Source organism: Vicugna pacos, chromosome 23 (assembly GCF_048564905.1).
Source record: "Vicugna pacos chromosome 23, VicPac4, whole genome shotgun sequence".
NCBI classification, from domain to species: Eukaryota; Metazoa; Chordata; class Mammalia; order Artiodactyla; family Camelidae; genus Vicugna; species Vicugna pacos.
Genome location: NC_133009.1, coordinates 32,287,634 through 32,301,832, shown reverse-complemented (window position 1 = coordinate 32,301,832; position 14,199 = coordinate 32,287,634). Strand labels below are relative to the sequence as shown.

The 14,199-nt window shown below is 40.9% G+C and overlaps 1 protein-coding gene and 1 long non-coding RNA gene across 2 annotated transcripts in view; one reads left to right on the top strand and one right to left on the bottom strand.

The window, feature by feature from the left end:
- LOC107033465 (uncharacterized) overlaps window positions 1-14,199 on the top strand; it is a 282,054-nt gene that overhangs the window by 144,982 nt on the left and 122,873 nt on the right. The gene's annotated exons all lie outside the window — the stretch shown is intronic.
- RGS1 (regulator of G protein signaling 1) lies at window positions 5,374-9,548 on the bottom strand. Its single transcript, XM_006203641.4, has 5 exons — window positions 9,379-9,548; window positions 8,911-8,991; window positions 8,438-8,499; window positions 6,915-7,078; window positions 5,374-6,192 (listed from the first exon to the last, which is right to left on the bottom strand). Exons 1-5 carry the CDS (start codon window positions 9,513-9,515, stop codon window positions 6,007-6,009), a joined length of 630 nt encoding a protein of 209 aa, XP_006203703.1. The 5' UTR covers window positions 9,516-9,548; the 3' UTR covers window positions 5,374-6,006.

Here is a 14,199-nt window from a genome sequence, read left to right as displayed (position 1 = left end):
GCAAAAAGACATCCATGTGAGCAGAGTAATGTTAGTAAGTAGGAAGGCAGACTTGTTCCAGCCCTTTTGCAGCCCAATAATGGTAGACTTTACATTTATTTATGCTTTTCAGAGCTTGTAGGGAATCCAGTGATACCAGTTGAAGATGTAACCTGGGTTACTTTGCATTTAATCCGCATTTTCTTGGGCGTCTGTCACTTCTCTGAAGCCACACTGGACTTGCTGTTCCCTCCACTGAGCTCTGTCTGCTGAGGGGAGGCTGGGACAGACCCCATGATGCCACAGGAGCAGAAGGGCAGGACGTCTGTGGTGGCTTCACCTCGCAGCGTCCCGTGGGGAGGCAGGTGTGGGCGGCTTTCGCCGCTCCCTCTTGAACAGGCACCTGGGAAAGGAGCACGTGGCACCCGCCTGAGTCCGTGGTGCTGGAGGAGAGAGCTCGCTAAAGGAGACACACTTGATGTGACTTGAAGCCCAAGGAAGCTGCACGTGGTGGTGACATAACAGCGCCTTGGCAGCTTGCCACTGCAGTCTTTCCTATGAAGGGGAGGACAGGCCACCAGGCCCACTTGGCTTTTCCCCAGGGACCTGGAAAGAGCCTCAGGGGAGTCATCTCTCAGACAATCTTTCTGATTCTCCTCTGCACCTCTCTCAGGAGGCTTAGTCTATTTGACTGCAATTCCTTCTGCCTTTTTTCCCCCAAAAGTGTGTGAGCCTCTCTCTAACTGAGGGCAGTATCTTGGTCCTCTGTCTCCCTGGCACTGAGCACAGCTTTTGGCACCTAACAGGTGTCACCCATTGGAGAGTCTCTCAAGGAGGCGGTCCCCTAGACTCTTCCAGGGGTGTGCAGTGGAGCCTCGAGTTCTGAAGATGGGTTACGTAACCCCTGAGCAAGGAATGTGTTGTGCTTCTCCCCGTCAGCTTTGGCGCTTTAATCAGCCCACAGGTAGTGTGAGTTACAATCATTCTAGTCAAAGTCGTGCCAGATAAGCATTCTCGGAAGCATCTGACTGAGCTCTCAGTATGGGAACCTGCTCTCCCAACTCCGTGTTCACGGTGGGTCATTTGTAAACTGAATGAACAGACTTAAGAAAAAAGCACTGGACTAGAAATACAGTTTTTATAGCTGATTCAAGCCGAGGGGCTCAAGGCAGAGGTTAGAAGGTAAGACCAGCGGGAGCAGGCCCGTCTGACTGCCTTACACCCAGCCCCTGACTTTGCACCTTCTAGGCTTGGAAGAGCAGCAGACAGTTTGGAGGGGCAGGTGGGAGAATATCTGAAATCCGTGGTATTGCTGTCTTTCCTTTTCTCTATCCAGAAGTAAAAGATTAAAAATAACCCCCTATTTTGAGCAGTTAAGGTAAGAATGATTGAATGGGAAAATGTGCCAAGAGACTGACTGGCTTCCTTCAGGTTTCCTGTCCTCTTTTTTGTCTCTGCTGCCGAGAAGTGGACACTAGAACATTCCACCGCTCACGCAGACCTGCTGTCAAGCTCATGGCCAGGCCTGCCTTGTAAGGAGGCAGAAGACCTGCCCCCAGTGCTGGTTGCATCACACTGTCTCCTGCTGTCTGGTGCTGGGAATGTCTTGCAAGTTTCTGTTTCTGTTTGACAGCTGCTTTGCCCGTCTCTCACCTAGACTCCAGTTTGGTCTCCCATCTTTAAACAGTGCTCTCAACCATAGAACAGTTTCCTGCTGCAAATCTGTTGAGTCTTTTGATCCCTGGTTTTTGTTCTCAGCCTGGATGCTGGCTTGCAAGCCTCTGCTTTTGTCTAAGAGGAAAGTGAGCTTTGAAGGAAAACATGTGGAATGTTTCCTTTGTAAGGGAATTATGAGTAAGCTGTTATCTGTTGAAAGCACTACATCATTTATTTTGCACGTGGAACCTTTGAAAAGCATGTGCCTCATCTTCTGCAGTGCCAGCTCTTCTGTTCCCACACTGTTTGATGCACATTTGTAACTGAAGGACCTCAAAAATGGTATGTTTAAAATTCAGCCAGAAAGGACTGTGCTGTGGTTGTGAGGGCCGAGGCTGGACACCCCAGAGGTATCCTGTATTTCTCGCTTAATTATTCCTCCCAGCGCATCACTCACCAAGTCCTGCCTGTTCACCCTGTCCTTCCCATTGCCTGGGTTTCCACCCCATCTCAGGCCCTGATTCCCTCCTGCTGGGCTTTGTACTTTCCTTCCTCAGTTATGTCTTCCTTTGTACACTTCCTTCCACGCTAAATCCAGAATTAACTTTTGAAAACACAGGGTAGTCATGTCACTTTCAGGAAGAAGCACAAGAGAAGGGTCTTTGGAGACATACATCCTGCGTTGAAATCCTGGGTCTGCTACTCACTAGTTATGTGTCCTTGGAGAAATTTCTTCCCCTTTCGCTTTCTACATTTGTTGATCAATAAAATGAGGTTGAGAGTGTTTATCCCAAAGAGTTCTGGTGTGGACCAAACACGTGACTTGTGCATCTAGCTCACAGTTATGTCTTTTTTTTTATTTACTTAACACTTCAGTAGTTGCCTGTCATATAAAAGATAAACTTACCCTCTTTGGAATAGACTGTCTCTTCTCAGAGTCTCCCCTAAACTACCTTTTTACTTTTCCCTCTTTATACGCTCTTTTCCCCCATGTATTCCAGCCGTGCTAAATAAATCATCATTGCTGAACAGAGTATTTTTTTAATTGAAGTACCATCAGTTACAATGTGTCAATTTCTTGTGTACAGCATAGTGTCCCAGTGTTGCATATGCACACATATATTTGTTTTCATATTTTTTATTAAAGATTATTATAAGATATTGAACATAGTTCCCTGTGCTATATAGCAGAAACTTTTTAAAAAATCTGTTTTTTTTACATTTTTTATTGATTCATAATCATTTTAGAGTGTTGTGTCCAATTCCAGTGTTCAGCACAATTTTTCAGTCATTCATGGACATATACACACTCATTGTCACATTTTTTTCTCTGTGATTTATCATAACATTTTGTGTATATTTCCCTGTGCTATACAGTGTAATCTTGTTTATCTATTCTACAATTTTGAAATCCCATTTTAAAAAATCTATTTTTATATATAATGGCTAACATTTGTGGATCTCAGACTCCCAAATTTATCCCTTCCCACCCCCTTTTCCCTGTAACCATAGGATCATTTACTATGTCTGCGAGTCTGAATAGAGTATTTTTTTTTTCCTGATTTCCTGATTCTCTTACAGACTTTTCCCTGCACCTGAAATGTTCTCACCTCCTTTCTACCCTGGTTGGGTTTTATTTATTCTTCAAGATCCACCCCAATTATCTCTATCCTCTGGGAAAAAAAAAAGGAGAAAATCATCTAGCTAACATTATAACAAATAAAAATGCATATTAAATGTATAACAAAAGTAAATACTTTTCCTGGATGAACAAATGGAATGTCTATTAAAATGCCTAGTTATTTTGGTAAGTATTTTTCTGCTAAGAAACCTTGGAGCTAAAGGCTTTTTTAGGAGGCTTACATCTTTCACTTGAGAAGTGGGAGGTTGATTGTTCTCTTGGGTGACATAAGAGAGGGTCTGTTGGAGTGTCCTTAAGCTCTTTGACATGGTACATACTCAGCTGCGTGGACTCTAGACATCTGACTCTGCTTGTGAGCCTGACAAGAGGAGAAGGACTAGGTGAACCCTTACTTCTGAATGTGGCAGTAGGACTAGAAATAGGAGCAGAGTGCCTTGTATTTATATGGCCTCAGATCACCTCCGTTAGACATTGAGAATAGCTGCACGGTGGTAAAAGATGTTAGAAACCCTTTGTGGAAAGGAATTCTACCTGGGCCTTGAGGAATTCATTGGACTTTGAAAACTGGAAGAAGATAGAAAAAGGGATTTTAGATCGTAGATTAACCAAAGGCCTGGAGACAGTGAAGACAAGGGCTTCTCCAAGAAAAGGCAGTTAATCCAGTGTGCTGTGTAGGGGGGAGGGGTGCCTGCAGGGGAGTAATCCTGGGAGTGTTTTGGATTCTGGAAATTTGAACGTTATGTTGTATGTCATGGGAAATGACAAGGCCAAATCTGTGTTGGAGAAGGTGACATTTGTGGCTGTTCATAGGATGGAAGAGAAGGGGCTGGAAAGAAGGAAAGCAAATCACCTGATCTAGCAGGCAGTGAGCGTGTAGGCTAGGGCAGGCGTGACAGCACGAGGGCGCGAGGCGTGCCAGCTGCGCACATGTTTGCAGGGGGAGGACGGACGGAATCTGGAGAAGGAAAGGGTGAGGGGAAGAAGCACCTGGCGACGGCGACGACGGTGAAGCTAGCTAGGCTCCCTTCTGAAGCTTCCGTTACTATATGACCTGCTGAATCGTGGGATTAAGGTTACAGTAGAGACGACTTGGGTTTTGTCCCATGGAAACTGAAATGTATACTTTCTAGTCCTGTCTCCCCATTGCCCCTTACCATTGCTGTGTGTGCCTGGGGACTGTGCCTGGGGACTGGACAAGCCTGTGCTGAAGAGTGCCTGCAGTGTTCACTGTGGTGTGAGGATGGCTGGTTCTCTGTAATGTGCAGGGCACAGGCACCTGGGAGGGCACACCCCTACTGGCTCTGCTGGGGTCGTCGTCGTCATCATCTTGACTGTCTTCTGCTCTCTGTAGGTGACCCTACTGAGCAGTCTCACGTTCCTGCTTAGGTGGCACTTAGGACTGTTGAAGACTTGGGTGATTTGGGAAATGTCTTCTGGCCAGTGGGGGGCAGTGTTGCATAGTAGACGGCGCCCAGGTTGTGCAGTCAGATTTATGTGTAATCCCCGGTAGTGAGACACCAGAGCATCTTCAGAATCACCTGGCGTTTCCTTTTAAAGTACACATTCTCGTCTGTATCCCTTGGGAATTCTGATTCAGTCAGTCTGGGGTAGGGCCCTGAAATTGGTCTTTTTTTTTTTTTTTAACATTCTAGGCAATTTTGATAGCTAAATTTGGAAACTAGTGATTTAATCTTCCTTAGTCTCAGATTTCACAGGACGGCTATGAACATTAATGAGAAAATACTCTGGGTTTTGTAAACTTTAAATCGCAATAAATTATTAGTTGTTAATTAAATTACTTCTTGAAATAAAATTTCCATCCCTTTTTAAAAGACTTCTTAAATTTCTCATCAGTTTGAAGCTTGACTATATGAGAGCATGTTATATTGGTTTGATCTTTATGCGTTATGATAGCAGAGACAAAACTAATGAATTTGTCCAATACATACACTTAATACATAAAATTATAAGATTAGTTGGATGATAATTTTCATCAACAATGATGATAGAAAGTAGAATTACTTAAATTGTTGTTAAATCTGAAAAATAAATGTCAGATTTTATAGATGGCAAGGAAATACAAATAGAAATTGCTTCTATATTTTTTAATACAAAACTCACATTTATTATTGGCACTGTGATAATTTAATTTACAAATATAGTCTGGCTTCCCAATTTTAAGGCAATAGCTTAAGATAAATACATTGTTCTCCTCTTCAGCTCTTTCAAGCCCCAAACAATCAACCAAACAAAACAACATGGGAAAACACTGTATCAATAATAGCAATGGTGTTTTTCAAACACATGCTTTTCCAATAGTCATCCAAGTAAGAGATTTCAGCAGCTCGATGCAATCTCTTTACGACAATATGCAGCATAAATGTCAGTTGACCTTGAAGCTTATAGCATATTCTAATCAGTTTCAAAACCTTTATTCACAGTTTCTGTGCAGATGGAGTTACCAGCCTTCTCAGTTCCCAGGGACTTTCTAATGCACAGGGCCACTGCATTTCAGGACAGTTTCAGGTATCCTTCCACCATCTCTGTTCTCACCTCATGCTTCCTTAGCCCAGAGCCTGTATGACCTCTGTGTTAATCCATTCTGAATCCGTGGTTCTTCCCCTGGGCCTGTGAGTCATCCAGAAAGGCCAAAGTGTCCCCTGGGGGACTGTCCTGGTACATTCCTTCTGTGCCTCACGCCGCTGTGAGTCCTTCCAGTGGGGAACCAGTCACTTTAGACTATTGGCCTGAAGGTCATTCAGAAGATTTAAGTATATATTTGATTTGAGGAACCTAGGATAGGAGTCCTTTTCCATAAGAGTGTATATGACTTTTTGGGCTTCATCAAAACACGTGGGCGTTGGTGCTTTAATCTTCTTGGCTGTCGATTCTCGAGTGCGAAAGTCAATATTGATCTGAAAAGAAATCCTCATTAGTTCACATGTACTTCCAATTCATTGCACACTTTCTGCTGTTACTGTTGTTTTTGAAGCAACTCAAGACAGTGGCTTTAGGCCCCCATTTAAATCAGCCCAAATATTTCTTGAATGCCTTACACTAGGTGTGGAGGAGTGAAAAAGAAACATCACAAAAAAGCAAAAATATCCTTGCTCCAAGTTAACTCACAGTATATTTGGGAGATGCCAAAGAGGCAGATATGGAAAATTTAAATATTTATACAAGGGCGATACATGCATCAAAACAGTGATGCTCACATTTAAGATTTACAGGAGGAGGGGACACTTTGTGCAGCTAGTTGCTGCTTGAAGCAGGAATATTTAGCTGGAAGCTGGGCACTACTACTAAGTGGAGACATTTTTGCTGATGCAATCCATTATTGCATTAATCTGCATTTTATCCTAATCCGAGACCCCCTAATATGCAATTCTAGTCAGTGACACCGGTATTCCTCCCCCCATCACATTAGCTTGTTTTACAAAACCAATCTTTCATCTAGTCTTTTCACAAACATGGAAAACTAGATTATCATTGCACTGAACTGTATGAGTACACCTAAATATCTAGCAGTGAAAAATGGTGATACTCAGAAAGGATGTCACCTTGCTAGAATGTTGAATGTTGCTCTGTATCTAAGTGCCTTTCCATAGAAACTGAGGGTAATGAACTCGATACTCACTTGTTTGGCAGCATCTGACTGCACAAATGCTTTATATATTTTCTCTGCTTTGCAGTGCAGAAGATCAGACTCCGTTTTTTTATAGTCTTCACATGCCAGCCAGAACTCAATATTCTCCTCACTAAACTCAGACTTTAGGAAATTTCCAAAGACATCTTGACCAGCTAAAAAAAAAAGGGCGAGGAGTGAGATAAATTAATTGAGCCAATAAATGTATACCTTGAAGAATTTTGCAGGAAAAATACTCTTGCATTCTCGGCATACAAAGGTAAGATGGCTGCTGAAATATCTGTGTCATAGTTCAGAGAGATGGGGAGGCCTGAGAGATTCCTTCATTTGTGGTTTATTTGGGATCAGACTAACTTGTCCGCAGTTACACAGCTGCTCAGTGGTGGCCAAAAAACTGTGCTGTACTTCCAGCTGCTCATTAAACTAAAATTCTACTCTGCAGTCTCTTTTCTTCTAATACCGACTCTTAGCCAGAGTGCAGGGTATCTTAGGGAATCAAACACGCTGACGAAGGCGTTAACACCATGTTACTCATTAACATGTATAATGTCTCCATCCGGTTCACATCAGTCAGAAGACGTGAGGCCTATGTATTACCTACTGCAATGTCCTGATTGTGTTTGCTACTGTTCCTGAGACTTTCCAGTGGGCCACTCTGTAGCATTATTTGTTTGGCTGAATCTAAGTCAGATAAAAAGTGGAGGAACCAGGTTACACTACTTGAAACCAAGCTCTGTAGGCTCTGTAGGGTGACTGTCGAGGCGGGGGGTGGGTGGTGATCCGCTCACCCTGGGATTGGGACAAGCTGCCCATCTGCTGGGGTCCCAATCCTGACAGAACCACAATGTCTGTGATGAGGTTAAAGCAAGCTGATTTCATATTTTATCTTCTCTCACCAGAAACTCCCCACAAGACACTGTGTTGAAGTCTTTTTATTGTATCTGTGTTAGAACATGTGTCATGTTGTGCATCGTACAGTTATATGCTGTGTCTCAGCTACCTTCAAGGCCGTAAAGCACTGTGTCTTTGTTTTTGTATCCTTAGTGCTTCTGAAATGCCTCCACATAAAAGTGGGCTGAATGAGTGACAACGCATGAATGAATGAAAAAATAATGAACTGATGGAGTGGAATCCTACCCCTTACATCCCGTGCTACAAAAATACATTCCTGGGGTAGCTCTCAGAATAGCCGTTCACATGTTGAGGTGTGTGGTTTACTTTTAAAACCCTTAAACTTCAGAACACCAGCAGAATTTTAAGTTTTGCTTCTCTAATGATCCACGGAAACACCTACATCTCTTGTCAGATTGTCTAAAGGGCTGGCCAAACTGAGTACTAAGTCCACACAACACCACTGTGAGGCGTTTGTGCTAAAGCTATCAGTGCTACAGAAAGACTTGAGTACAACTTTTCACACACTCTCCCATCCAGAATACCGTGTTTTAATGAAACCATTCAATCTGTTAGCACATTGAGATAAACCCAGAGACAATCAGCAGTTAAACTGTACTTACTTTGGTTAGCAAGAAGTTTTTCCAGAGACTGAGACCACTGCATTACTTCATCGACAGAGAGTCTGCAGGGGACAAGATTTACATAAATTAGTAAAGTATTTTTTCTGTATAAGCACAAGTGAAATCAGAATGGCTGCTGCATTTTGATAACTTCACTAACTAAGACTGTAGTTCCAATAAATTTTATTAAAATTTATAAGAAAACAAAAATTTCCTTAGACTACTGTAGTTTTGAAAATATCTGCCAATAAAATGTGAAAAAATCCAAATACACTCCAACGGTATAATAAATAGCAAATATATGCACACATTGTATTCAGTTTACATTGTTACTAATGTAGTTTAATCTTATTAGGCTTTTACTTAAAAGAAATAAAACCCATTATGTGTAGTATTAGTCTTGCTAGAATATAGACTATAGAACTAACACATAGGGCTTTTATACTGATAGTTCAGTGTATTCGTGTACATACATGTCCTTGGACTTGGAAGGTTTCATTCCAGATTCCAGATGTGGGAGCATAGATCTCAGGTACGCTTTCACATCCATCCCACTACAAAAGATACAGAAGTGAATACTCGTATTTCCTCAGTAGAAGACATTTTACTTGTAAAAAGAAAAGAGCATGAAATAAACTTCTCCAAGGAATAAGGCAGAATAAATCTGGTTGATGCAACATTCTGCAGTTACTAAGATTGAGTCGATTTTTCTGAGCCCAGATCTGGAAGAATTCCCACCTCATTTAATGCCATATCATGATTCATTTTTAAATAAAACTGAATATACTTATAATTCACAACAGGTTATTGCTCAGATCCAGCTAAACTAAAGACCCGGGTTTTCTTCCATTCATTCTCAGTCCTTCTGCTAGATCAGAAAGATCTAGCAAGAAAGATCATCCAAGTCAAAATCCACAAAGCAAGACACTGAATGAACTTACAAAGTCTTTGGCCTCCTTTTTTGCGTCTTGTCCTCTAGAAGGGAGTGATCAGTTCCTTTCAATTCCTTTGGACTCGCAGAGAAGAACATACCTGGCATTGCATCCAGCCTCAGCGCGGAGGTGGCCCCTGCTCGCATAGTCCCCAAGAGGCAAATGTCTGCTAGTCCACGTCTTTGCTGCTTTATATAGTGACGGCTCCCAGGCCCTGGCTGTTCAGACGAGCCTGTTTATCAAGTGATGTTACCACAGACACTGGAAGTTCCCCCTTTCTTGCTGTGTCGTGACGTGTATCTTGAAAAAAAAAAAGCACACAGTGATGTTTTGTGGTTGAAACTTAACTAGATGAGACTGGGTCACTTGATTAGATAGAAAGAAAGAACATTAAACTTACAGAAGCCCCACACGCACCACTAAGACCTCAGCAGCATCAGTCTTTGGTTCTAGGGGACTTTTTTTTTTCATAAAAAAATGTATATTGCAATAAAATGTTTCATTTGGGGTATTTATTGTATCGCATAGAAATTCAGTATTAGAGCTGGATCCCCTCAATGGTTTGAATAGTCCTTGACTGTAAAATTCTTCTGATCACAGTATTTTCAAAAAGAGGTATTTCTTTTCCTTTCAGGAAGCAATGTAGACACATACTTTTTTGTTTATTTGTGCATATATCTGGTAGGAAGGGGAGTGCTGAGAAGTTATTTTAACTTTTCCCTTCTCCAAACCTCATCCCTTATTTCCATGGCAAGAAATTTCCATTTAGTCTTTTCCATAGTGTGTACTGGGCATTCTACTGCCGAGATACAAATATTTTTAAGTGGTACTTGGATTTTAATATGTATTTGGAATATAACTAATATATCAAACTGGGATTTTTTTAGTGTATTACTGCTTAGGGTAAGAATAGAGTAAAATTTAAAACAGAACTATAAGCAAAAGCACAGTTAACACAAAATTGTGACCTAATATGTAAATATACTGATATGAAAGAATTGCACAATATCCAAAGAAAAACTGCTCTTGGTAAAAATAAGAGTATAATTGGACAGGCAATAGTGTGCTTCTTAGGTGATCTTCCAGATTTCAGCAGGATCTCTGGAGAGATACAGTCTAGCTTTAATTACGATTAAGGGTTAAAGTAAAACCCCAGGGAATTAGATGACTAATCACTGATCATGATATAGGAGCTGATACAATATAAGCTCTTATAGTGTTTGTATATAGAGTATGGTTTATTTATTGAGTGTCCAGTTTAGTTTAAACCTCCTTTGGTTTTTATGCCTGGAAAGACAAACATTTTACTTAGAGGGGCTCCTGAAGATATTAGGTAAAGCTGACAAAAGGGAATTAAGTATTATTTTTCCTATCTTAGTTCTATTGTCATGATAAAAAGTATTTGAAGGAATCACATTTACACTTAAAAATTTACTTACTACACAGTCATGCACATATATCACATTATATGTAGCAAGCATCATTTGATGTTCAAAAGATAACATAATGCATTGAGAAAGAGAACTAGAGAGATATGCTGGCCATTTTGGAAGTTACCCAAACAAAAATAATGGGGTTTAGAGACTGATGACATAAAGTCATTTGTTGTGTATTTCTTGTGGTTCAGTCCACATTTACTTTTCTGTTACAATCTTCAGCATTGTTTGTTTGTTTATTTAGTAAACTCTCATTCCTCTAAATAATTGTGGATATGTTATGTCAGGGAAAATGATTAAAGCTTATTTTTAATGGCCACTATCATTATTATCCAAATATACTGATAATTTCCAAAGCATGTTTCTGCAACAGTAATTCCTTTGGATGTTAATAAGCATTGCAAGGACTGTGACAGCAGCAGCAGCAAAGGTCCTGGGGCTACCTAAGTTTGGGAAATGGGTTAATGATCAATGCAGATCTTCTGAGAACCTTTATTATGTCAATGCATATTTTTCAGTCTCTAAAAGGAGGTTGGACTATGTGGCATATATGTCCTAACATTTTTGAGAACTGAACTCTCAGTAGGAAAAAGAGTTTGCAGAAATAATGTTCTCCTGACAACACGCTAGGAAGCTCTGGTCTGAGACAGAAATAAATATTTGCCTCTTACATAGTAATAATTCCTTAAACCTCCAACCTCTTACTACCTCAGTATACTTTCAAGCTTAAGCATTCGCAAGCAATTACAATTGGGTGCTTCCCAGCCTAAGTGGTAAATTAAACTCCTGATAGAGGGGGGTCTGTCTGAGATTCCTGCATCATGGTTGGCTGTTGAAGCCTCCTCACTGGCACCGTAACGTAGCTGTTCTTTCAAAGGCTGCTTGGAAGCACGTGCAGACCTTGTGTGTGTCAGAACTGGGCAAACCTGGAGAAGCTGTATCCGCAAGTGCGGGCGAGTCCAAGGCAGGGCACTGAAGTTGCCTGTCAGTCACACGCACAGAGTCACTGTCTGGTCCCTTTTTGTGAAATTCATTTAAGAAAAGACACATGATCAAATAGTGTCTTCACTGAGTTAATAATTTGGGTTGAAATTGTAGATGATTTGACAAAAGTCAATAGAATAAACAGTGGCTCTCATAAGCAGTTGAACCGAAAGCACAGAGTTCCCACAGACTCCCTCCACCCCCCACAGCCTTCCTCACCATCGCCAGCCCACATCAGTGTGGTGTGCTTGTTACATAATCAGTGATGAACCTGCACTGACACATTCATTATCACTCAGAGTCCTTCAGTTTTGGTGTTGTACATTATTTGGGTTTTTGACTAATGTATAATGATATATATATCTACCATTATAGTGTCATAAGAAGTTTCCCTGACCTAAAAATTCCAGTGTTATATTTTAAAATGTCTAGGAGATCGGTTCAATGAAGCATTGCAGATTATGGCTATCAATTTCAACAGGGTAAATTTTAATCTTTGCTCAGGTGATTTTGCATTTTGGTTCCACTCATTCCAACTGCCTGATTTTAGTAGGGAATGCTTTGCCGAGTGACTTTTTCAGCCTTGATGTCGATTAAACTGATGTTGAGCCTTCATAATTTTGCTGACGTTTTATTGTGGACATTAGGAATGATAGGGAAGAGGACAAAAATAAGTATGAAGTTATATTTTAAAAGCAGAGTTATATCTATATGGTAAGAGTCAACGACATGGACAGAAATTTTGATCCATTGAAACAAAATGTCTTGACTTAACAAACTTGAACTGTAGTCCTAAGAACTGCAAATAGAGAGAAGAGTGCATCTCCATCCAAAGGAGGTCAAAGTATAGTCTGGGCAGACAGGTACTTAAGCAAGCAATCAAAGTGAAGCGACGCCAGAGAGGAATGGGCGGAGGAAAGATTAACGCTGAAAGTGCGGGCCAGGGAAAGTGCTGTTGCCATTAACTCAAAGTCAGCATGCGGTGTTCCCTGCCTGCTTCTGCATTTGAGGTCAACATCCCTTGGAAAGTACAAAAACACTGCAGTGGAGAAACTGGTCTTTAGCAGGTAGACAACCCCTACGTGCATGAAGACCATGGCGGAGTGAGTGTGAAGACACAGAGCTTTGCAGAGTTCACAGGGGCGCTGAGAGACTTTGTTCAGTTCACACAGCCACTCAGTGGTTAGGGAATTAAGACAGGGGGTGACTGCCTGGTCTTTTTTGGCTCCTGCACCCCCTAGCCTTTGACAGTGTTTCAGCTAGATTTCTTAGAATTTGTCTGGAAAGCTTCAACAAAGGCGAATTTGGAAGGATTTTTCTCTTTGTCTGGGTAGAGCATGGGTGGGGACATTGATACCTTCTTTATGCCATTTATGAAAGGATTAAATGCTTTAGAACTGTTTATGATTTTATCTTCTAGGTGAAGAAATCAGCAGATAGGCTTTAGTAAGAGAGAATCTTTGCAACTTGGGGAAATTCAATGATCTCAGTAAAAGCAAACTGATCGAGATAAAAATCTAGTTTCTTTTTCTTACCCGGTTCTAATCTGCTTATAGTAAACACCGAGCGCCTCCTTTCTGTAATTTAAGAGTTTATAGAAAATCGAATGTGGGACCTTCAGTGCACTGGGCTCATGTGGCTCTATAAACCTCACCCAGCCTAGATCTCTTCTTGCTGATAAAGTTATTAAAGGCCCATCTTTCAAGTTGTTCTTAAAGTCCTAAAGAAATCTTTGATTAATGTTATCTCTGATATACTTCCTGCACCCTGTGATTTATAATCACCCTATAATTTATAATCATTGCCACAAGGGAGAATAGTCATGTCAGACTCTATTTGCTTTGTCAGACTATGCTTTGCAAATAGAATTGAGCCAGTACTGAATAAACGGAAAACTGTGCTATAAGAACATTGGCACTCTACTTGCAGTTGGACTGGAACGTTCTGGTACATAACACAGGCCATACCTGCAAAAGCAAAGATGTTCAAAGGTCAGTCAGTGAGGCAATTTGTAAAGGAAGGTGTATTTTAATTATCAGAGAACAACTTCAGTAAATGACTTAATTTTTCAAATTTCTGATAAACATGACTTCAGTAGTTTGCCTTTGCTTTTACTAAATGGTTAACAGGAGTGACTTACATCCTTTGCCTTTCTCTATTAATTATGTAATTTTCCTTAAAAAGTTCTATCAGGGTTGCCCGACACGCTCTGTCCTTTGCAAAACCACGTCGCTGACTCCGTGTGACTGTATTGATGCCATTTTCTTCATATACTTTCTAATGTTTTGATTTTGTGTTTATTTACCTTTTTTTTTAAACCAGGTATTGGTGTCTCAGACCCACGGGACATTTATTTCATAATAAATGTCATACTCTCAAAATAAATTATGGTCTTCCTACTTAGGTAAAC

Excerpts from the sequence above, each read along its gene's own strand:
- RGS1 (XM_006203641.4), bottom strand. The coding sequence starts at position 9,515 with ATGCGAGCAGGGGCCACCTCCGCGCTGAGGCTGGATGCAATGCCAGGT. Across the intron at positions 7,079-8,437 it reads AAAACTTCTTGCTAACCAAA|CTGGTCAAGATGTCTTTGGA; the intron begins GTAAGTACAGTT and ends TTTTTTTTTTAG. Across the intron at positions 6,193-6,914 it reads AGTCAGATGCTGCCAAACAA|ATCAATATTGACTTTCGCAC; the intron begins GTGAGTATCGAG and ends ATTTCTTTTCAG.